Genomic DNA, 23,070 nt, shown 5'->3' with positions numbered 1-23,070 from the left:
TAAAGAATTTTACTTATGTTTTATTTTTTGTAATTCCCATGCAAATTTGAAGTTTATTTACATCTCTTAAATATTACATACATAGTACGTATAGAGGGCCCCACACATACAACTAGCCGATTTTTTCTGCAGACATCCTACCTTGTTCATATAGTAGTATTCAAAGAAATATGATTGACCCCCAAACAACAGGGACTTATATGCATCGAGAATAGAAAATAGTGGTATGTAATATACAAGCCATATGGTATTAGTTGTAATTTTTTATTATATCACCTGACTATGTACTTCTTGTATGTTAGCACTGATCATGGCTAGCCACTAGCCGAAATCTGGATTTGCATAATAAAATCTAAAAAATAATTACTGATTGCTGCACTCTACAATTTATAAGCCACACAACAGTCGCAGAGTGCACCCACCTTCCGAATGGAAGCTAACCTGACCTATCTTCATGTTCGAGCAACTTTTGCTTAAGCTTTTCGCAGAGATATACCAAACCAGCGGTGAAGTTTTCTACTCTACAGAGCCTAAGACAGAACTCTTTTACTGACAGTAATATGTACCCACCTCTGCCCTTGGTCTCACTGACCCCATTCTTCTCTCCATCGGGGGAAGAGAGTTCTCCCTTCCGAGACTGCATCAACAGGTGAATCATGTCATGGCGGACAATGCCTTGTTTCTCCCTCGTCTCTATGGTGTCCGACACCATGGTCCTGAAGAATCCCACAGTCTTCGGATCGAAGAACGGTATTCCCAGTAACTGCAGAACATGGTAAAATAGAGCAGTGTTAGTCCCAGAGAGGGTTTCACCTGGACAGACCCACACGACACCTGGCGGCAGGCAGCCAGACGGGACCCTCACCTCCATGAGCCTGGGGGACATCATGTAGCCGACGCCGACTAGCGGCCGCACGCTGGTGAGTCTGCGGCCCATCCTGTAGAACTGGTTGCCGGGGTCCGACAGGGAGTCCACCTTGATGCCGAAGGCCGTCGTCGCGATGATGTCGTTGGTCACGCGCGTGAAGAAGTCCTTCATCTCCAGTGTCAGGGTTTTACCTTTGGCGGAAGAAAACAAACAAACGAGGTTGATTACACTCACGTCTCACTACAAACCGAAAAAGTGAATCAGGCCGTAACCTAGTTTTACATTTATCACGCGAGGTATCCAATAATGTTTCATCTACACACGGCATCTCAAGCCTTCTGGGTCAGACTGAAACAGGTCATGGTGGATCCACAGTCGAGTATATTGACGTATGGAGCCAATGCTCGGAAATGTATATTTGTTGTGTTATGGACGTACATTAACGTTGTAAGTAGGCTGTTTAGGCTTTTATGTTGGTAACGCCATGTAGCGCTCTATATGAAAATCACTGACTGTGCTGTGTCCAGTCTGGGGCTGCTTTGCATTGTTGGAATTTGCTATTGTAGTGTTGGGCAGTTGGCTATTAACAGCGCGTAGCGACACGCAGTTGGAGGTGAGCCGCCAGCAGTGGTGGATGTGGGGAGAGAGATGGAGGAGTTTTGAGAGCGGATGATCTGGACGTGTGTCCATCAGAGACATTAAATTTGTAAGACTGGATGTCATGAACTGCTGTATATATCTAGACTTTTGAACACTATTAAGGTAAATACATTGTTTGTTCTCTATCAAAATCTTTCATTTGCTAACTATGCTTATCAGTAGTTAGACTTCAGTGGTTTGAATCTTTTATTTAGCTGGCAGTAGTGGCGCTCGCTGTATAGCAGTAGTTGGAGTAACGAAGATTTTTGTGAGGTAAGTGATTCATGAAATGTATAGGTTATTGTTAGTCAGGGCCATTCTTTTGCAGGGATTATTGAAAGTCAGATTGCTTTGCGCAAAAAAAAAAAAAAAAATATTGTGTCAGTTTAGTCATGATCAGAATAAGTAAAGAGAGAAATGTCTGAGTACGTTCAGTTTTGCTCAGCTGTTTGAAAATCAAATAACGTAAGGGGTTTACCAGCACAGTAATTCAATAATTTTTCCAAGGGGACGTTTCAACATGACAAAAGGGGAATGTGCACATCTACAGATGGTGATAGGTCAGTGTATCGGCGGAGCTGTCATTGGTACTCAATTGATTCATGCAGAAAGATTTCCGACTTGATAATCCTCGCACGACGGGATTTAACAGACTTTGAAAGCGAAATGGTATTTGGAGGTAGACGCAAGAACATTCCATTACGGAAATCATTAGGTAATTCAATATTCCGAGATCCACATTGTCAAGAGAGTCCCGAGAGTACCAAATCTGAGGCATCACCTCCCACCACGGACAGTGCAGTGGCCGACGGCCTTCACTTAACGACCGAGAGCAGTGGCGTTTGCATAGGGCTGTCAGTGCTAACAGACAAGCAACACCTAACGTCCCACCGATTAGTTATCAGTTAAGAAATGTTTTAAATACCTGTGAATACCTTACCTTCGGTGTCCCTCGACGACTGCATACATGAGCTAAAATATGCTTGTTCAATAAGTACAGGATACCATAATGGACTTCACTACAATGATGTAGGCCACAACTGAAATAAAGTAAGTACGTAGATTTATTCACTTCAAAACCTGTATCTTATGAGCTCATGATCAATCTTCGGTGTAATAAACCTCATTGTTACTACTACAGCTAACAGATGGTAGCACATACTACACTGGCGATATTAAATAGTCCAGATGCAGTAATTTGACAGAAATGCGTGTGTGAGGTCTATTGCATTGTTCAACACTAATACTCAACAAAGTACGAATATAAAGTTACATATCATTGTGCCTTTTGCGATATAAAATCAAACTGTTTAACACTCCGAAGTAATCCGTCACTGCACTTATCTAATATGCTGTTTTAGACAATGTCCACCAACACACAAGTTGCTCTATTTTAAATCCAAACCTGAATCATGCACCAAGAATTTACCTCAGCTGTACGCACAGATCAGTCCTCTATTGGGTCCAATATTCATCTGCCCCAATAATACTCGAGGCTGAGTATTTATACTCTGCCTACAATGTATTACTGGTTATAATAATGCAAAACACAATTTATAACATGAAATAGTTTAACAACATTATCAAACAGTCTATAATAATGCCTACTTTGTTAGAACAAATTTAAGACATTTTTATGCACATAAAAATCACATTAATATTGAACTTGCAGAACTAAGCATTTAACAATGCTAAACGATCAATTATCTACATTTTGTTGATTAGGCTCGAGATTTTATTCCTACCATTTACAGATGATGAGAACGAAATATATTATACGTTTATCTAAACATTTTCCATATATTAATTACCTGAATTGATTGTTTACGGTACAGGGCGTATTGTAACTACTATTCTTTGGTATTGCTATTTTTCTATTATCGAAAAGTAATTGAATTTAATTATAGCTGGAGATATAAGAGTATTGATCTAGTAATACTCGTACGTAATGCAGGGCATTAAGGTAAATACATTGTTTGTTCTTTATCAAAATCTTTCATTTGGTAACTATGTCTATCAGTAGTTAGTGCATTCAGTAGTTAGAATCCTCTATTTAGCTGGCAGTATTGGCGCTCGCTGTTTGCAATAGTTCAAGTAACGAAGATTTTTGTGAGGTAAGTGACTCATGAAAGGTATAGGTTATTGTTAGTCAGGGCCATTCCTTTGTAGGGATTTTTGAAAGTCAGATTTCGTTGCGCTAAAAACATTGTGTGTGAGTTTAGTGTTGATCAGAATAAGTAAAGAGAGAAATGTCTGAGTACGTTCAGTTCTGCTCAGGTGTTTGAAAATCAAATAACGTAAGAGGTTTATCAGGACAATAATTCATTGATTTTTCTAAGGGGACGTTTCAGTGTTTACACGGAATGGACTGCTCCTCCTGGTTATGTTCGGCTACTTGTACACAATACATAGCCATTTACGTGTCTCATGTTCCAAAACAACCATGGAATTTTTATGGATGACAATACTCCATGCCACGATGCCGCTATTGTTCACGACCGGTTTGACAGGACATTCTTGTCTGGCCACCCAGATCGCCCGACGTGAATCCCATCAAACTTGTATGGGACAAAATCGGGTGCTCAGTTAGCGCACAAACTCTAACACCAGCAACACTTTCGCAATAATGGACGGCTATGGAGGCAGCATGGCTCAATATTTCTGCACCGGACTTTCAACGACTTATTCAGTCCATGCCACGCCGAGCTGCTGAATTACGCCAGGCAAACGTATGTCCGACACGATACTGGGAGGTATCACACTGCCCTTCGTCTCTTCACTGTACACAGTGTACACGGCATAACAAAAGTGAAGCTCATAATATTTGTTCAGTGCGACCACCGCCAGTCTCAATGCACGAATTTCAACGGTGCATGCACTTCTGCTGTGCTCCCGCAAATATCACGGGTGTCTGTTGTACACTGTAACAGCCAACGGGTGATCAACAGCGTACACCCATGACCACCAAACCGGGGTAATGTACACAACCTAACTCACAGCATATGTGCACGTGACGACCACATGCAAAGAACAGGCGCACGAACACCACTATCCCTGCTTCAGTTGTCCATCGCACCAGACAGCTGGTGAGGTGGGCACAGTGCGTGACACGTAGTCGAAGATTGGACGTTATTCATCACGAGAGTTGGCAGACATGCATTTAATACGCCCGTAAAGCAGTACGCTTTCCCAAGAAGTGTCATACTAATTGGAAGAAGTTTATCACCGTGGATACCAACTCACGAGAGACGGGGTCGTTCTTGCCACAGAGAGACGACCAAGTTACCCGCCAGAAGCATGTTCCAACATCAGACTTTGACAGGGTGGTGTTGGACAGTTTGGGCGACCGCTCAGCAATATAAACCCGTCAACTTGCCCGTGATACGCTCACTTCGAAGGATACAGCGTGGGACGCACGGTGGAAAACCTATCATCAAAGAACGTGTGCAGACAGTGGGACCCACACATTTTGAGTCCCATGTTCACTTCTGTCAGTGGATCATCCAACGCAGTACTGTTCACATGTGAGGCCGCATTCATCTGTGATGGAGTTTTCAACAGCCGCAACAGCCATATCTAGCGGGAGGACAATTCCCACGCCAACCACACCGTTGGCCACCAGCAACGATTCTCCGTCAACGTAGGGGCGGGCATTGTCCAACTTCACCTGATAGGATCTTACTTGCTACCTTCCCGTCTGGATGGTCCACGTTACCTGGCGTTACTGCGAGATGTACTACCGGAATTCTTGGAGACTGTCCGCTTGTCTGCGAAAGGATGTGGTTTCAACATAGCGGTGCACCAGCCCACTTCGATGGTAATGTCCGCGAGCACCTGAACAACACCTGCCTCATCTTTGAATTGGAAGGGTAGGTCCTATCCCCTGGTCAGCGCAATCGCCGGATTTCATGTTTCTGGACTTTAAAAAAAAATGGTTCAAATGGCTCTGAGCACTATGGGACTTAATATCTGAGGTCACCAGACCCCTAAAACTTAGAACTACTTAAACATAACCAACCTAAGAACGTCACACACATCCATGCCCGAGGCAGGATTCGAACCTGCGAGCACAGCGGTCCCGCGGTTCCAGGCTGTAGCGCCTACAAGCGCTCGGCCACCCCGGCCGACTCCGGACTTTTTCCTCTGGGGTTACGTCAAGCCGTTGATGTATAAAATCCCATAGAATCAGGTGAAGACCTGCTTGTTAGTGTCCAAGCCACCTGTCTTCTGGTACAACAGACGCCACGGATCGTCGAGTGGAGCAGAATCTCATACGCCGTTTCCATGCGTGCTTTGTATAATTTCTATGAGTTACGTTGTTTTTATGCGGTGTATGCAGTGTATGTCCAAACAAAATAAATATGCAGTTCCGACCATTGGCTCCCTATCTCAATATAATGAGTTGTGGACCCACTATCACCTGTTCCAATTTGACCCGAAAGGTTTGGGACACCCTGTATGTACCTACATCCATCACACTCTCTTTTTAGTTTCAGAAGATGAACCGATAGATCGGAACGTAATGTTATTAATAAGGAAACAAAACAGGTCTTATATTCGGCAAAATTTTTATTGAGGCCGTCCTCGAGTGTTTTCGAACTACGATGACAGCTTCATTTTTGCATTACTTCTAGATATTTCGAACCAATTTGAACATGCACTAACAAATGAAACTGTTGCAACACGAGTACCTTAACAGAACGCAACCGAACTCATATTCTAGTGTTTCCATGCCTGTGGAATAAACTGACTGAAATTTCGTCCTTAGCAATAGGGCTCCGACTCTTTAAAGACTCGAACTCCTATCTATAAAACAGCATCGAACGTCGTGTTACTTTACAAGTGACTTAATGTATTTAATATTAGGACTCTAAACATGTAACCGAGGAAAAGTTTATGGAAGGATTGAAATTATACTTAAATTTTGTTGGAAGTCACTAAGTGCTCTCATTATGAAACAGTGGATGAATATAATCTGCGTAATTTGCGCTCCATTTTAAGCAAAAGCCAGATTTTCGCGCATCTCCTTGTTTATGACGTAATGTCTCCTGAACCAAGTGCCTTAGGATGATTTAATTTTGCAGGTACATTCCTTGGTATATGTGGATACTATCTGCAAACTGTGTTCCGAACAGAGTCGATAGTAAAGATGTAATAAATTAAAGCGTCATATCCGATGCTGATGTTTGATTGCATGACCAGCGAAAATGTAGTAAGTGGTATTTTTTTTCCTTTCATCGTTTTGTTGGGGTATCAGCGAGAAGACTTTTGTAAAAGTTTGAAATACGTGTAGCGTTTGTTGGAAGCAATTAAGTGCTCACAATCTCAACCACTGTAGGTGTTTGCGCGCTGTCAGGTACACAGCCTGCCTCTAGACAGACACACAGTTTATATCTGTTCTTACTATGTTAAACTATTAACATAAGATTATCCCTCTTATTGAATAGATAATAAACGGATTTCAAATTTTTTAATTCGGTCAATAACTACGCGAACCCCCCATGAACCATGGACCTAGCCGTTGGTGGGGAGGCTTGCGTGCCTCAGCGATACAGATAGACTTACCGTAGGTACAACCACAACGGAGGGGTATCTGTTGAGAGACCAGACAAACGTGTGGTTTCTGAAGAGGGGCAGCAGCCTTTTCAGTAGTTGCAGGGGCAACAGTCTGGATGATTGACTGATCTGGCCTTGTAACAATAACCAAAACGGCTTTGCTGTGCTGGTACTGCGAACGGCTGAAAGCAAAGGGGAAACTGCGGCCGTAATTTTTCCCGAGGGCATGCAGCTTTACTGTTTGATTAAATGATGTTGGCGTCCTCTTGGGTAAAATATTCCGGAGGTAAAATAGTCCCCCATTCGGATCTCTGGGCGGGGACTACTCAAGAGGATGTCGTTATCAGGAGAAAGAAAACTGGTGTTCTATGGATCGGAGCGTGGAATGCCAGATCCCTTAATCGGGCAGGTAGGTTAGAAAATTTAAAAAGGGAAATGGATAGGTTAAAGTTAGATATAGTGGGAATTAGTGAAGTTCGGTGGCAGGAGGAACAAGACTTTTGGTCAGGTGAATACAGGGTTATAAATACAAAATCAAATAGGGGTAATGCAGGAGTAGGTGTAATAATGAATAAAAAAAATAGGAGTGCGGGTAAGCTACTACAAACAGCATAGTGAACGCATTATTATGGCCAAGATAGATACGAAGCCCACACCTACTACAGTAGTACAAGTTTATATGCAAACTAGCTCTGCAGATGACGAACAAATTGAAGAAATGTATGATGAAATAAAAGAAATTATTCAGATAGTGAAGGGAGACGAAAATTTAATAGTCATGGGTGACTGGAATTCAAGTGTAGGAAAAGGGAGAGAAGGAAACATAGTAGGTGTATATGAATTGGGGCTAAGAAATGAAAGAGGATGCCGCCTGGTAGAATTTTGCACAGAGCACAACTTAATCATAGCTTACACTTGGTTTAAGAATCATGAAAGAAGGCTGTATACATGGAAGAACCCTGGAGATACTAAAAGGTATCAGATAGATTATATAATGGTAAGACAGAGATTTAGGAACCAGGTTTTAAATTGTAAGACATTTCCAGGGGCAGATGTGGACTCTGACCACAATCTATTGGTTATGACCTGTAGATTAAAAGTGAAGAAACTGCAAAAATGTGGGAAATTAAGGAGATGGGACCTGGATAAACTGAAAGAACAAGAAGTTGTACAGAGTTTCAGGGAGAGCATAAGGGAACAATTGACAGGAATTGGGGAAAGAAATACAGTAGAAGAAGAATGGGTAGCTTTGAGGGATGAAGTAGTGAAGGCAGCAGAGGATCAAGTAGGTAAGAAGACGAGGGCTAGTAGAAATACTTGGGTAACAGAAGAAATATTGAATTTCATTGATGAAAGGAGAAAATATAAAAATGCAGTAAATGAAGCAGGCGAAAAGGAATACAAACGTCTCAAAAATGAGATCGACAAGAAGTGCAAAATGGCTAAGCAGGGATGGCTAGATGACAAATGTAAGGATGTAGAGGCTTATCTCACTAGGGGTAAGATAGATACTGCCTACAGGAAAATTAGAGAGACCTTTGGAGATAAGAGAACCACTTGTATGAACATCAAGAGCTCAGATGGAAACCCAGTTCTAAGCAAAGAAGGGAAAGCAGAAGGTGGAAGGAGTATATAGAGGGTCTATACAAGGGGGATGTACTTGAAGACAGTATTATGGAAATGGAAGAGGATGTAGATGAAGATGAAAAGGGAGATATGATATTGCGTGAAGAGTTTGACAGAGTACTGAAAGACCTGAGTCGAAACAAGGCCCCCGGAGTAGAAAACATTCCATTGGAACTACTGACGGCCTTGGGAGAGCCAGTCCTGACAAAACTCTACCATCTGGTGAGCAAGATGTATGAAACAGGCGAAATACCCTCAGACTTCAAGAAGAATATACTAATTCCAATCCCAAAGAAAGCAGGTGTTGACAGATGTGAAAATTACCGAACAATCAGTTTAATAAGCCACAGCTGCAAAATACTAACACGAATTCTTTAAAGACGAATGGAAAAACTAGTAGAAGCCGACCTCGGGGAAGATCAGTTTGGATTCCGTAGAAACATTGGAACACGTGAGGCAATACTGACCCTACGACTTATCTTAGAAGAAAGATTAAGGAAAGGCAAACCTACGTTTCTAGCATTTGCAGACTTAGAGAAAGCTTTTGACAATGTTGACTGGAATACTCTCTTTCAAATTATAAAGGTGGCAGGGGTAAAATACAGGGAGCGAAAGGCTATTTACAATTTGTACAGAAACCAGATGGCAGTTATAAGAGTGGAGGTACATGAAAGGGAAGCAGTGGTCTTAAAGGGAGTAAGACAGGGTTGTAGCCTCTCCCCGATGTTATTCAATCTGTATATTGAGCAAGCAGTAAAGGAAACAAAAGAAAAATTAGGAGTAGGTATTAAAATCCATGGAGAAGAAATAAAAACTTTGAGGTTCGACAATGACATTGTAATTCTGTCAGTAACTTGTATTTCTGTAAATGTGGAACATTGTACTTTGAGCAAACAGTTTGTTAATTAGTGAATGAAGCATTGTTTTGCTAGTCAGTGACAGTCGTAAATTATCCAGTACTCCTGTGGCAAAGAAGTGTGTCAGAGTTCAGCAAATCTTCTATTCATCTATGTAATAAATTGAACTAATATTTGATGACGCACAGTTCCTGTGTGTCACCTTGCTGAGCAGTCAAAGAACTCACAGTTATGGTCAGAGTTTCATCTGGACACAACAGGAGAAATCATGATAAACCCTGTAGTCATACCCTCCGTGACCAGGGTAGCACATGGCAATTGCAATAGGAGGATTCCGTTCACTGCACAAACACCTTAAGGTATATACTCATCCTCGACTGACCTACCCCGTTCTCTTATTTATTATCTATAGAGCAAGTATGGGATACGAAAATTGCTCTCCACCTGAACAGGCCTCGAAAAGCCCAACGGGACCGACCGACCGCCCTGTCATCCTCAGTCAATAGCCATCACTGAGTGCAGATAGGGGGAGAAGCATGTGGTCTCCCGGCCGTTGTCAGTTTTCGCGACCGGAGCAGTTACTTCTCCGTCAGGTAGCTCCCCAATTGGTCTCACAAGGGATGAGTGCACCCCACTTGCCAATAGCACTTGGCAAGTCCTGTTGGTCACTCAGAGAATCCCAACGGCAGTTAACTTTGGTGATCTAAAGGGAAGTTAACCTTCCTTAACTAACATGGTCGAGTGCCCTCCCTCACACAAACTTCATGCCTTCAGCTGAAGTTGTGTTCTGTCGTGTCCTGACATAGGTGGGAAAGAGAGAAAATCGGTCACTGGTCAGTCTGCGCTCGCGAGCGGTACAGAGCAGAAGGCAGAAGGACAATCCATAGTGAAGGCATTTGACTGTTTTCTTCTATCTGAGCCAACACTGGTACAGGCATTTACTAGAAATGCAGGTGGTGAGACTTGGTGCGGAACTCGTTGTGGAGACTTGGACAAACAGGGTTTTGAAATAGCTGTTTACTCCAGACAGGACTAACTTATACACTGGAGGCTAGTTCTAGGGTTAGAAAAAGCATGAATAACACTGTTACAACACAAGTCAGTGGAGAAGTCCCAGGAGAGGATATTAACCACAGTACCAAACACTAGCAGCATCTTAAGGTAACAACTTAGTCGCGAAGCAAATCGTACTGAAAGTGACACTGTTCACTGAGGCACTCCAAGTGACAGAGCAGACAGCGGAGCGGGACCGAGGCTGGAGTCGACGGACGCGGATTCGGCGCCCAGACCGTCTGACTGAGAACTCCGCCAAAATGCGGAATCTAGGGGTTTTAAAGAGACGCGCGGGGCCACTGTTTGTCCCACTTAGAGCCACCCAGCCAGTCCCGTGGGTCTCTTGCAGGCGCCTGCCAATCACGGTTTAGTTAGGTCCCCTCTACTGCTCCTAAGGCGGGGGTGTTAATGCAGTAGCACTAAGTCTGTATTTGGTATCTAGATTGTTCAGCTGAAAGCTACACGTAACTACTCTGCCAAATGAAGCTTCCAACACTATTGTTATACGTCGTTTAGCCCCGGCTCTCGGGCTCCCCGGAGTAGGGACTGCTGGGTCAACAGTTTCTGGCGCTGTCGCTCTTTCTCTAACCCTTGTGAGCCTACTGACGTTGCTGTTCTCAGGTTTGGTATCAAGCTGGGTTTATACGCTAGTACGTGCCTGTTGGTTACAAAGTTCTACGGTGACAGCCTACCACAGCTTGTAGACAACGCATGAAGTTCCGTGTTAATTCCTTGAAGAGTAACTGGCGCACTGGGACCGCGTCTGGGGACGTCTGAATTTTCGGAGAGCACTCCCCTCACGGGTTACTTCTTTTAACAATAGCTCTCCTAGTATCGTCTGCCCTCAGCATTGTATCTGCTTCCGCACCTTGCGGCGCCTGTCCTCCTTCTTCACAGTTTCACGATAACACTACAGCAGCGAGGAATAATTAGTATATTACAGTTTGTGTTTTACGGAGGGCATTAGACTTTGGTACTCCGTGCAGCTGTGTTACATATATTGCTATGGTGGTGTAACGGCTAGCACACCTGCTTAGTAAGCAAGAAGACCCAGATTCAGGTTTAGGTCTTGGCTGTGGCAAAAACTTGGATTGATTTCTTCAGCTTCCATCATTACCATTTACTACACGTTGTGTGATGAACATCTCTATAAGATTTGCTGTTTAATAGTGTCACATTTTTCATTTCCATAAGTATATATTCCAGTCTTTCCTACTTCTCACTTTACAAAATCGTGCCACCCAATAGCTATCCAAGTTCCCTGAATAATTATTTCTAAAAGTGTGCTTTAGTTATTTAATTGCAAACTTTTAGCAACTTTCTGTAGCACCTTATGTCTAGGAAGACTATGGCCTTAGCGCCACCAACTGGTACAACAGTTCTGTATTTCAATATCTGAAATCACGTTACCGACTATTTACTAGTCGAGAAGTCATACAATGTAAGCTTTCACGACCGGTATTGTCTTCACTTAAAACTTCCGGGCTGATAGGCCGTGGTCGAAGTATAAAACTCTCTCCTGACGTTTTGTCTCCCGCAGTCGGAGACGAAAAGTCAGGAGAGAGTTTTATACTTCGACCACGGCCTATCAGCCCGGAAGCTTTAAGTGTATTGAAGAAGTGTCAGACCTAGCATAACGAGACATTACATCGCGTTCTGAAGTCTCAGTGTAACAGCTAAACTAAAAGCTGAAACTAAAACACAGTTTTCGTCAGTGAGTGATGGAGACTACCCAGATTATAAAGCTACAGCTGAAAATCTATTAAATTATGAAAGAACAAAATTGGACTCTTTGTTTTATTTACCCTCTAGTTTTGCAACCAATACTGCGTGCTCTTTCATACTGTTACCACTGGTTGCTGTTGAAGCAAAGCAAGCGCTGTATCATGTATAAGATACAGAGGCGAGCGAGTGCACGGGACTTACCCTAGTTCACTGCTAGTAGCGTCACGTCATCGTAACGCGCCTGCATATAGTATTGCACCACATTTAACATAAAAGTAAAAATTAAGATTTGTGTGTAAAACTTTGTTAAAGTATAGTTCTATGTAATAATGTTTCAGGTAACAAATCTTAATGTTATAAAATTAGTAGTTTACGTAAAATTCACGTTTTGAAAGAAAAATAGGAGGCGCTAAATAATGACGCTAGGAAGCCAAAATTTGGTGAGAAGGTGCAGTAAGAAGTCATTAATGAGTGGTGCTGGTTTCCAAAACCATAAAACTAAAATTGACTCCAGAATCCGCGTTTTTCGGAAAAATCAGAGGCGCGAAATAATAGAGCTACAATATTGAAAATTGGTAGGATGCTTCAGTTCACCCTAATAATAATAATGGAAATACCACAATCAGTTACCTCTTCTAGTTTTTTAGTAATTTAGTAAAAACTACTTTTGTGAGTAAAATGTACATAAGCATTATAGATTAAGTACTTTAAATTTTAATGATAAAACAAATTCTTTAAGACCAATGATCAGATAGGACAATTAACAAAGCTACACCAAGTTTTAGTCTTGTAGCATAATTAACAGCTGATACAAGTCTTGATAAAGCTATGGTTCAGAGGTAACAATCTACCGTTAGTTCCATTGTAAAAATTCTAGAGAGTAAAGTTTTAATTTTAGCGGGCTGAGATTTTCTACGTGCTTCTGTACTGCTCAGATGTATGTATACAAAAATTGAGAAGTTTGTAAAGCTATTATTAAATGTGATATTTAAGATTATGTGCCTGAGATAGCGATCATTTGGAGGCTGCAGGCATCTGCATAGGAATGGAAAGAACAGATGCTCTCTTGGCGGTACGCGCCGGAGCTATATAAAAAGAGCGGCAGAGGCAGTAGTAAGCTCACTCCGCATTAGACCAACGCCTAGTCCACGCGAGCTTAACGTCCGATCGCGCCTCGCCTCGGGTGACGTCATAGCGGGCTGTGACATGCGCGTACTTAGCAATGTAAACGGACATTGAAAATCGCGAGGACTGTACACCGTCCTGGATCGTTTAGACTTCGGTAACAAACTGTTATTGTGCCGTCCGTGTGAAGTATAATTCCGCGTGGCAAGTGGTGACTAACTCCACTTTTAAGGCGAGCATTAATCTTTTTTTTTAACATTATTGCGAACTATTAATAGAGCACCGTTAGTTAGAGTAATGAACTATTCGGGAGGAACTTGCTGTAGAAGTCGCCTCTGAACTATTAAACGATTGGCTGAATTAACAATATTTAATGTCTTTAGCATTTTCATAAGTTTCGAGTAATTTGTGTGAGCCTTTGAGATAATAAAATCTTGTTTGGAACTTTAAATTTTATTGAAGCAGCCCTAATCCCGTGAAGAACTATGGATATTTTTCGTTTAGCTGGGCTGTACAGGAATGTGGCCGTGCAGACTGGGAACTAAGGTCAGTAAGTTTCCCTTCGCTTTCTGACTGGCCACCAAATTAGTTGCCAGGCTCGCGTGATTTAAGGTGGCAATGTTCAACTTTCATTCAACATTAAACAACGACTTCTTCGCCGTCCCACATATGTTGCATCGGCCGGGAAAACTGAATTAAAAGCAAATAAAAGTGCTCGATGTGTGAAAGCGATTGGTATAAATTAACGAACTCGGTAGGCAATAACAGGACACTGAATTGAATTAGTGTGGGAACAGTGTTACCAGTAAAGGCGGGTGTAGTGTATAAACAATAAGTGTCTACCGCTGTACGTTGGTTAGTGACGATGGTGAGGAAGGCGACGATGCTGGATCGCGGCTGCCGACGGCGCTGAGACTAAAGGAAGACGGTGCGTCATCGCGGAGCTGCGCTGATCTGCGAGACAGCTGCCGGCTGCGCCGAGCGGTCAACGGTGCCTTGCTGCCCCCCCCCCCCCCCCCCCCCTGGAGCTATTGCAGTAGGCGATTCCTGTGGCGGTACTCGACGCTACAGCTGCTGCTGCTGCCTTCAATACGTCGCGACGCGTCGCATCACGATTGCTGGTACACCGCGACGACATCATTCGTCGAAATCAAGCATTTAAGTTAAGTCAAAGACTTTTAAAATATTTATTGACGGCTGCTAACAAACTAAAAGATATGGAAAGTAGTGTACATTTCAGAAGGGAACCGGTCTCTGACCAAGAATCCTCAGGATCAGGAATTGAGTTTAATGAGGATGGTTCCATTAATCCCTCAAATATTGAACTAGAACGTAATTTGTCACCAGTAAATTATGACTTTAATTTAAATGAGAGTGCAGGGATGCAATCAATAAGTGAAATAGAAGTCAAAAGGGAGCCAGTAGAGTTGCTAACTTTGTCAGGTAGTGAAACTGAGCTCAATATATCTCCAGCTCAGTCAAGTCAAGAGATACAAAGTATCAAGGTAGAAGCTCCGGATTGGATGCAAATACTGTTTGCCAAACTCGAATCAAACCAAAATAAAATTGAGGCTAAAATTGAAAATAGTAATAAAAAGTTGGAGAATAAAATTGAGGTTAGTAATAAAGAACTAAAAGAAGAACTGCAATCAAAATGGAATAGTTTGAATTATAAGATAGATGCTATTCATCATGACATTCAAGTAAAAGTAGGGCAACAGTTAACTAAAATGCATAGTACTTTCAAATGTGAAATAGATCAAATTCAAAAAAATTATCAAGAGGCAGATGAACTTTTGGAAGTGAGGTTGTCCGAAAGATTGAGCAACGAGTCCAAACTTTGCTCTGACAAAGTTAAAGAGGTACAAATTAAAGTAGATACTTGTCAGAAAAACATTGAGAAAGTAAAAGAAACCTGTACCGAAATTCGTGGTGCAGTGGAGCAAAGATGTTCTGCCAGGATAGAAGCAGTAGAGTCACAAGTAGAGGAATTAAATACTAACATTGCTAACCTAGAAAATAGAGTAACCTCTGTTAATTCTAGTCATTCTACTGTACAGCATGTGACTTCAGTTGACGCCGCTTTTATAGGGTGTCGACAGTTTTTGCGCTTTGATCCTGATAAGTACATTCACCCTCTTGAATTTTGGAATGACTTTGAGGATGTTCTCCCCAACACTTGGTCAGAAAGAGAAAAAATTTCATTTATAAGAAGTCATTTGTCAGGTGATGCTTTGCGATGGTCAGCGGATGTAATGATCAAATGTAAAACTTTATCTGAATTTAAGTCTGCATTTCTCAACGAATACTGGTCACATAACAAACAAAATGATGTGTTAAGGGAATTCTGGAGTGGTAAGAAGTTTTTCCCAGGGCGTGAATCAGTAAAGGATTTCGCTAGGAAGTGGGTTTCAAGACTGTCACATTTGACAGAAAAGATGAAGCCAGATATGATCATTATGGGTTTAGAAGGTAAGCTGCCGTGGTACTGGCAGAAGAGGATCATTTCCGCCCCTAGAGATAATATAGACAAATTTATTGAATATCTGGAAAGAGTGGAAAGAGTAGCTGCTGCTGAGGAGCAGGTGCAGCAGAATAACAAATCTTCTAACAATCACGTACAAAATAATGGAAACGTGAACGTTAGAAATATGGAAGTTAGGCACACCAAAACAAACTATCGAAACCAAAGCCGTGGCAGAGGAAGAGGGGGTAGATACTCACCACGCTTTCGTAACAACTACTATGACGAAAGTGGAGAAGTAAATACTATGCCATTAAGACAAGAAGGGAGTCATGATGCTACTATATCTAGTGGTGTCACAGATGAACACAACAGGCCGCGTGTGGGAAACTAAATCCCGTCTATGAGGAAACTGGCGCTCACCAGGCGGTAACAGTAACACAGCCAGTAACGGAAACACAGACAATCAGCCAACATACACAGACAGACAACATGGATGACGAAATAAATACAGATAATACCAGTGATGTGTTAAGCCACTCTCACAAAATAGTGGATAGTATTTTGGATACACTAGAAAAATGGGTCAAGGAAGAACAGGAACTCAAGGTAGATAATGGGGAAGAAATACATAATGGGTTTGAGTCTGATGGGAATAATGATGAAGTAAAAGCTTACATCTTCGATGAAAATGGCAATCTAAAAGCTGAAGTAGAAGTAGCAGAAGTAGAATCAGTACTGCAAAACTTTAGAGAGGAGGAAATGATGAACGAAGGGGGTAGAAATAGTAACGAGGTGAAAGAATCTAGTAGCTGTGTAAACGTGCCACAAATGGTTGAAGGTGACGACATTCTTATGAACAGCAATATTGCGCAGGGACGCAGTTGCTCAGAGGTAGAGGATAGTTTGGCTGATGTGCAGCAAACAAAAGTAGAAAAAGTCGTCAGATGCTTCGATTTAAAGTTAGTGGACAGATTAGAGAAAGCAGCTAAGATTATAGAGCATGATGAGCCCCAGGATGTAAATGTAAATGTAATTGCAACTGATCAGAATTACTTTAGCTGGAAGAACATAGAACGAGATTTATTAGACGAGGTGTGTGAGCAACCTGTTCAATGTAAAATAACTCACCCTGTTATCAAAGTAAACATATCAGGAGTCACTGTGCGTTGTCTGCTTGACAGTGGCAGTGAAGCAAGTGCTTTATCACAAACATTTTTTGACGCCATACCCAATAAAGAGAAGTTAACAGTTATGAAAGTAAGTGGCTTAAAGATTATAGGTGCTACTGGAAAAGTCTCTAGACCAGTTCAACACGAAGCTTTGATACCCATTGGTATAAATGACGTAGTAATAGATCATCCTTGTTTGATTGTGCTAGGCTTAAGTGTTGATATGTTGATTGGTACTGATTTCTTATCAAAGTACCAGGGAAAGATCAATTTTGATCAGAACAACTTAATTTTAACTTTACCTGACTCTAAAGTGATAAGAGAGTCTTTTATAGGAAGTCATATAGGCGGTAGTAATGAAACTTGGGAACTGCCTATTAGAGTAATAAAGAATAAAGGATACTTGCAGGAAAATTTGGTTTTCAGTGAGGATGAGAAGAAAGCACAGGCCAGGGCAAATATACGCAAAAGAGCTTTAGATAGGAAAAAGAGGCATGATGCAAGGGCTTCCCCCACTAGTTTTAAAATTGGTGAGCTAGTGCTGGTCAAAACAAAAGAAAAATCAAAGAAAATTTCTGCAGAAACTAAAAAATTTATGCATGTATATCATGGACCATTTAGAATAGTAAGTAAACCTCATGCAAATGCCTATCGTTTGGAATATCCAAAGAGTAAGAGAGAACTAGGTCTAAGAAATATTGTGGATCTAAAGGAATTTAAAATTAACAGTAATTAATTACTGTAGGGAGTCTGCCACTCTTTGGCGGATACACGGTTTGGCGTACCGTGCAGTCCCAGCTGGGTGAAACTTTATTTCCTTTTCAAGTTTCATTCCCTTCTTCTGGTCTATCATAACAGGTAAGAATCACATATGTCTTCATGTTGTATATATGCTATTAGGTTTTAAGTATTCTTAGTAAGGATCTACCTAGTGAATGGCAAAACAAAAGTCTGAGTACCAATAAGAGGCAAACATGGCTAAAATAAATAAATTAAAATATTTCATGTAATTGTAAAGGGTTAGAAACTACAACTAAGAGAGACACTTTGCAGTATACGAAGTACGGTATGAATATGAATAATCCATGAGATTATGCAGAAGGTAGTATGTTGCTAGAAATAAGGTTGTCTGAAGGAAAACAGCGTAAGAAGGTAATGCTCATAGAGGCAAGCAATGGCGTTTTAGAATTAAATAAATGGAGATGTGTGGAAGTGGTGTGAGGATCGCACCAAATATATAGAAACAGGACGTCAATAGGCTGACAAAAGGAAAAGGGAGAAAGAAGTGGAGAAATGAAGTATTTTGAATCTGGAAGAAAAGGGAGAAAATGAATAAGGTGAAGAAGTGAAGTAGGTAAATTGAAGTAAATGATGTAGGATTAAAGAATAATTCCCTCACGTCTCGTGAAATGGTGAAAAACGCTAAATCTTGCTTGAGGCAAATAAATAGTTAAACAGACAACAGGAACACACAAATATTGGAAAATGCAGAAATTTGGAATCGGTATACTGAAAATAACTAATTTCTTTAGTAATTCATACAATAAAGCAAAGTGCTGGTCAGCAAATGACTTCTTTGATGAACTAATCCATACGATAATTAAGCCAGAGTACATTAAAACTAAAAGGTTACTCAATTTTCTAAGTTGAAGCAAGATCTTAATATATTAATTTGCTAAAAGAATTTTCACTATTTAGGAACCTAAAAGATTATTTATGAAAGAAGAAAGTAGGAGCTATTGTATCAGATACGACTTAGTGCTAAATGTCTTTCTGACAACTTCACAATTAGTAAAATAGTGCCAGAATATAAACTATAAAATGTACTTTGTCCTACCTTAGATATAAGTTGAAAACAGAAACTTAGACTGTATTGTCTGTTTCTCAGGGACATGCAGGCTGCATGAATGACTGACAACAAGCGGTAGGGAGATTGGAAGTAGAGACGCAAACCACAGTGAATACAATTTCCTCCCACAATTTTGTCAATCAGTGAAATTAATTGAGTGTTACAATAGGACACCCACCACAGTGCCGAGTATTATAGTAAAAGAAAAATGTGAGTGCGTTGCAGTGATAAAAGTCGTGTGTATTTTCTTTTTCAGGAAGAGACTGATTTTTTAAAAAAAAAAAAAAATAACTATTTTGTAACCATTGAAAAATTTATATTTCCATGTAAATGTATGTAAATAATTTGTGAATGTCTTCTGTACTAGGTTTTCTATGTGTATATGAGTATGGTTATTTTGTGTATGTAGTAATAAGGAATTTCCTAAGAAGAAGCAACTTAAGTTGAAAGAGGTATACTAAAGTAATCCATCGCTTGTTTGTTCTTTTAGAAATTTAATTTTGTTCAAAAATAGATTTTCACGAAAATTAAAAAGGGGGTGATGAAGCAAAGCAAGCGCTGTATCATGTATAAGATACAGAGGCGAGCGAGTGCACGGGACTTACACTAGTTCACTGCTAGTAGCGTCACGTCATCGTAACGCGCCTGCATATAGTATTGCACCACATTTAACATAAAAGTAAAAATTAAGATTTGTGTGTAAAACTTTGTTAAAGTATAGTTCTATGTAATAATGTTTCAGGTAACAAATCTTAATGTTATAAAATTAGTAGTTTACGTAAAATTCACGTTTTGAAAGAAAAATAGGAGGCGCTAAATAATGACGCTAGGAAGCCAAAATTTGGTGAGAAGGTGCAGTAAGAAGTCATTAATGAGTGGTGCTGGTTTCCAAAACCATAAAACTAAAATTGACTCCAGAATCCGCGTTTTTCGGAAAAATCAGAGGCGCGAAATAATAGAGCTACAATATTGAAAATTGGTAGGATGCTTCAGTTCACCCTAATAATAATAATGGAAATACCACAATCAGTTACCTCTTCTAGTTTTTTAGTAATTTAGTAAAAACTACTTTTGTGAGTAAAATGTACATAAGCATTATAGATTAAGTACTTTAAATTTTAATGATAAAACAAATTCTTTAAGACCAATGATCAGATAGGACAATTAACAAAGCTACACCAAGTTTTAGTCTTGTAGCATAATTAACAGCTGATACAAGTCTTGATAAAGCTATGGTTCAGAGGTAACAATCTACCGTTAGTTCCATTGTAAAAATTCTAGAGAGTAAAGTTTTAATTTTAGCGGGCTGAGATTTTCTACGTGCTTCTGTACTGCTCAGATGTATGTATACAAAAATTGAGAAGTTTGTAAAGCTATTATTAAATGTGATATTTAAGATTATGTGCCTGAGATAGCGATCATTTGAAGGCTGCAGGCATCTGCATAGGAATGGAAAGAACAGATGCTCTCTTGGCGGTACGCGCCGGAGCTATATAAAAAGAGCGGCAGAGGCAGTAGTAAGCTCACTCCGCATTAGACCAACGCCTAGTCCACGCGAGCTTAACGTCCGATCGCGCCTCGCCTCGGGTGACGTCATAGCGGGCTGTGACATGCGCGTACTTAGCAATGTAAACGGACATTGAAAATCGCGAGGACTGTACACCGTCCTGGATCGTTTAGACTTCGGTAACAAACTGTTATTGTGCCGTCCGTGTGAAGTATAATTCCGCGTGGCAAGTGGTGACTAACTCCACTTTTAAGGCGAGCATTAATCTTTTTTTTTAACATTATTGCGAACTATTAATAGAGCACCGTTAGTTAGAGTAATGAACTATTCGGGAGGAACTTGCTGTAGAAGTCGCCTCTGAACTATTAAACGATTGGCTGAATTAACAATATTTAATGTCTTTAGCATTTTCATAAGTTTCGAGTAATTTGTGTGAGCCTTTGAGATAATAAAATCTTGTTTGGAACTTTAAATTTTATTGAAGCAGCCCTAATCCCGTGAAGAACTATGGATATTTTTCGTTTAGCTGGGCTGTACAGGAATGTGGCCGTGCAGACTGGGAACTAAGGTCAGTAAGTTTCCCTTCGCTTTCTGACTGGCCACCAAATTAGTTGCCAGGCTCGCGTGATTTAAGGTGGCAATGTTCAACTTTCATTCAACATTAAACAACGACTTCTTCGCCGTCCCACATATGTTGCATCGGCAATAGTCTGTTACGTGAAATGAACATTCAAACAACTCATTCGACAACTTCTTCGCCGCCCCACACTGTGTTACACCGCCTTAGATTGGAGAAAGTGACATTTATTAAATTATTTTTAGTACTTTAAAGTCGTGCTTTTGTTCAAAAAAATCTTGATTTTATTCTCTCTCAGTGATTTTTCGTTCATGCGAGTAAACTACACTGGTGTGAAAAACTTAAGGAATAAAGTAACTTTCGTGTGGTGTGTCACTGGCAAGTAACATAGCTCGATGAAACTTGGACCATAGACAGAAAGAACTGCTGCAGTACAGTACTGAAGATAACTCAAAGATATACAAAATGAGACGAACGGAAATGACACTTTTGTTTAAAGACAAAAAGTACACTGAAATCAACGCGATTTGTAATGGCCCCCTGATATTACAAAAGGTGGGACATGTTTCTTATTGGGGTGTGAGATCAGTACGGATGGCAATGCTCTGCTGGCGGCAGCATTCGTAAGGAATTCTTGTGTCGGGGCGCTTCCTTTGTCCACCAGCACGACTGACAACTGTTGGATGGTCGGTTAGTGCATATGGAAGGGCTGCAGTACGTCTTCCCAACAAATCACACACGTTCTCAGTGGGATTCAGCTCTGGGGAACCATCCGCCGAATATCTTGTCGTTACAAGAGCACCCCTGTACTATTCGATGCGGTCGCGCATTGTCATCCATCAAAAATGAAGTCATGTCCGAGTGCACACCAGAAATAATGTATATGCGTAAGAAGGATAGTGTCAGAATAACACTGACCTGTGAGTGTACCGTGTTCAAACATTTAGAGGTCAGTTTACCGAAGCAACATTATGCTCCTCTGCACCATGACAGCTGGACCATGTTCGACAGTGTCCCTAGGTGCGTTACGTGTTCCTACCTATCTTCATGTGAGGGTAGGTCCAGAATCACTATACAGACTGAACCTGCTCTCATCCGCGAATAGCTCGTGACTCTGTAACAACAACAACTCTATGCTATTGTACATATAAGTAATTCTTTTCATCTGAGTTTACGACAAACTTGTGTAATTGATGTTCTGATTTCTTTTCTTTTTGTTGCATGCCATTATGTTAAGAAAACTGTAAATAAGTTTCAATGTGAATATTAATGTTTATGTCAAATGTCAAGTAATACTCTAATAGAATTGAAATGTAACAAATGTTGAGACTGTAGAAAGATGTTTAAAATTGTAACTTTGCGTCTGGTATGTAGAATGCGAAACCTCGGGTGAATACCCGGTCTGTCAGGGAGCGGAAAAGGTGGATGGCAGGCGAGCGCGGGAAAATGCACTGCACTGCACGGCACAGCGGGCACAGCAGTAGTAGTTGGAGTTTGGCACTGGTCTGAGCAACACCTTCTGGAGCGAGGAGGCTCTCCTGGAAGACGTAGTTTCACTGAGCCTCGGGTATGGCGTTCCAAAGCCCACACAGCATGGCAAAGTTGCATAGGCACTAAACGCAAAAGTACTGCGACGCTAAGAAGAATTAAAGTGCCGATACGTCAAGAGCCATAGCTGTGGTTGTACGTGTGCTCTGTGCCTCGCCATCTCGCCGCCCACCAACCGCCGCATCGATACTAGCAGGTTGAAACCTTTAGTACTGTATTCGTATGGGCCAGAGAGTGAATTGTGTAATAATAACCTAAATTTTACCAGAACTTTCCCATCATTTAATTATCCTCACAACTAACCTAGACAGGGTCCTTTCCAAATGTTGTGCAATCCGAGTGTCCCGAAATGCAAATTAAAAATTTTGTTAATAATAATTATTTGCTGAATTAGCTATATTAGAATTGTGTTTAAAGAAATGTTTTGTTAATGGAGCAGTAAATGAATAGCGAAGGTCTAACGAAGTCGAAAGAGAATTTTAGTATTGATATAGTAATTAAGTT

At 40.9% G+C, this 23,070-nt stretch overlaps 1 protein-coding gene across 3 annotated transcripts in view; it reads right to left on the bottom strand.

The window, feature by feature from the left end:
- Positions 1-23,070, bottom strand: part of LOC126335581 (cytochrome P450 9e2-like) — a 57,097-nt gene that overhangs the window by 9,078 nt on the left and 24,949 nt on the right. For 2 of the 3 annotated variants that reach the window (XM_049999012.1, XM_049999013.1), the window contains exons 4-5: positions 866-1,059; positions 571-763 (exon numbers count right to left, since the gene is read on the bottom strand). In XM_049999012.1, the coding sequence (XP_049854969.1) occupies positions 571-763; positions 866-1,059 (387 nt within the window). Of the gene's footprint in view, positions 1-570; positions 1,060-23,070 lie in introns of all 3 variants that reach the window. The other variant, XM_049999011.1, reaches the window with a different exon arrangement.

Source organism: Schistocerca gregaria, chromosome 2 (assembly GCF_023897955.1).
Source record: "Schistocerca gregaria isolate iqSchGreg1 chromosome 2, iqSchGreg1.2, whole genome shotgun sequence".
In the NCBI taxonomy this organism is placed as follows: domain Eukaryota; kingdom Metazoa; phylum Arthropoda; class Insecta; order Orthoptera; family Acrididae; genus Schistocerca; species Schistocerca gregaria.
Note: the sequence above shows the minus strand (reverse complement) of the source record. Positions and strands in the feature narration are given on the sequence as shown.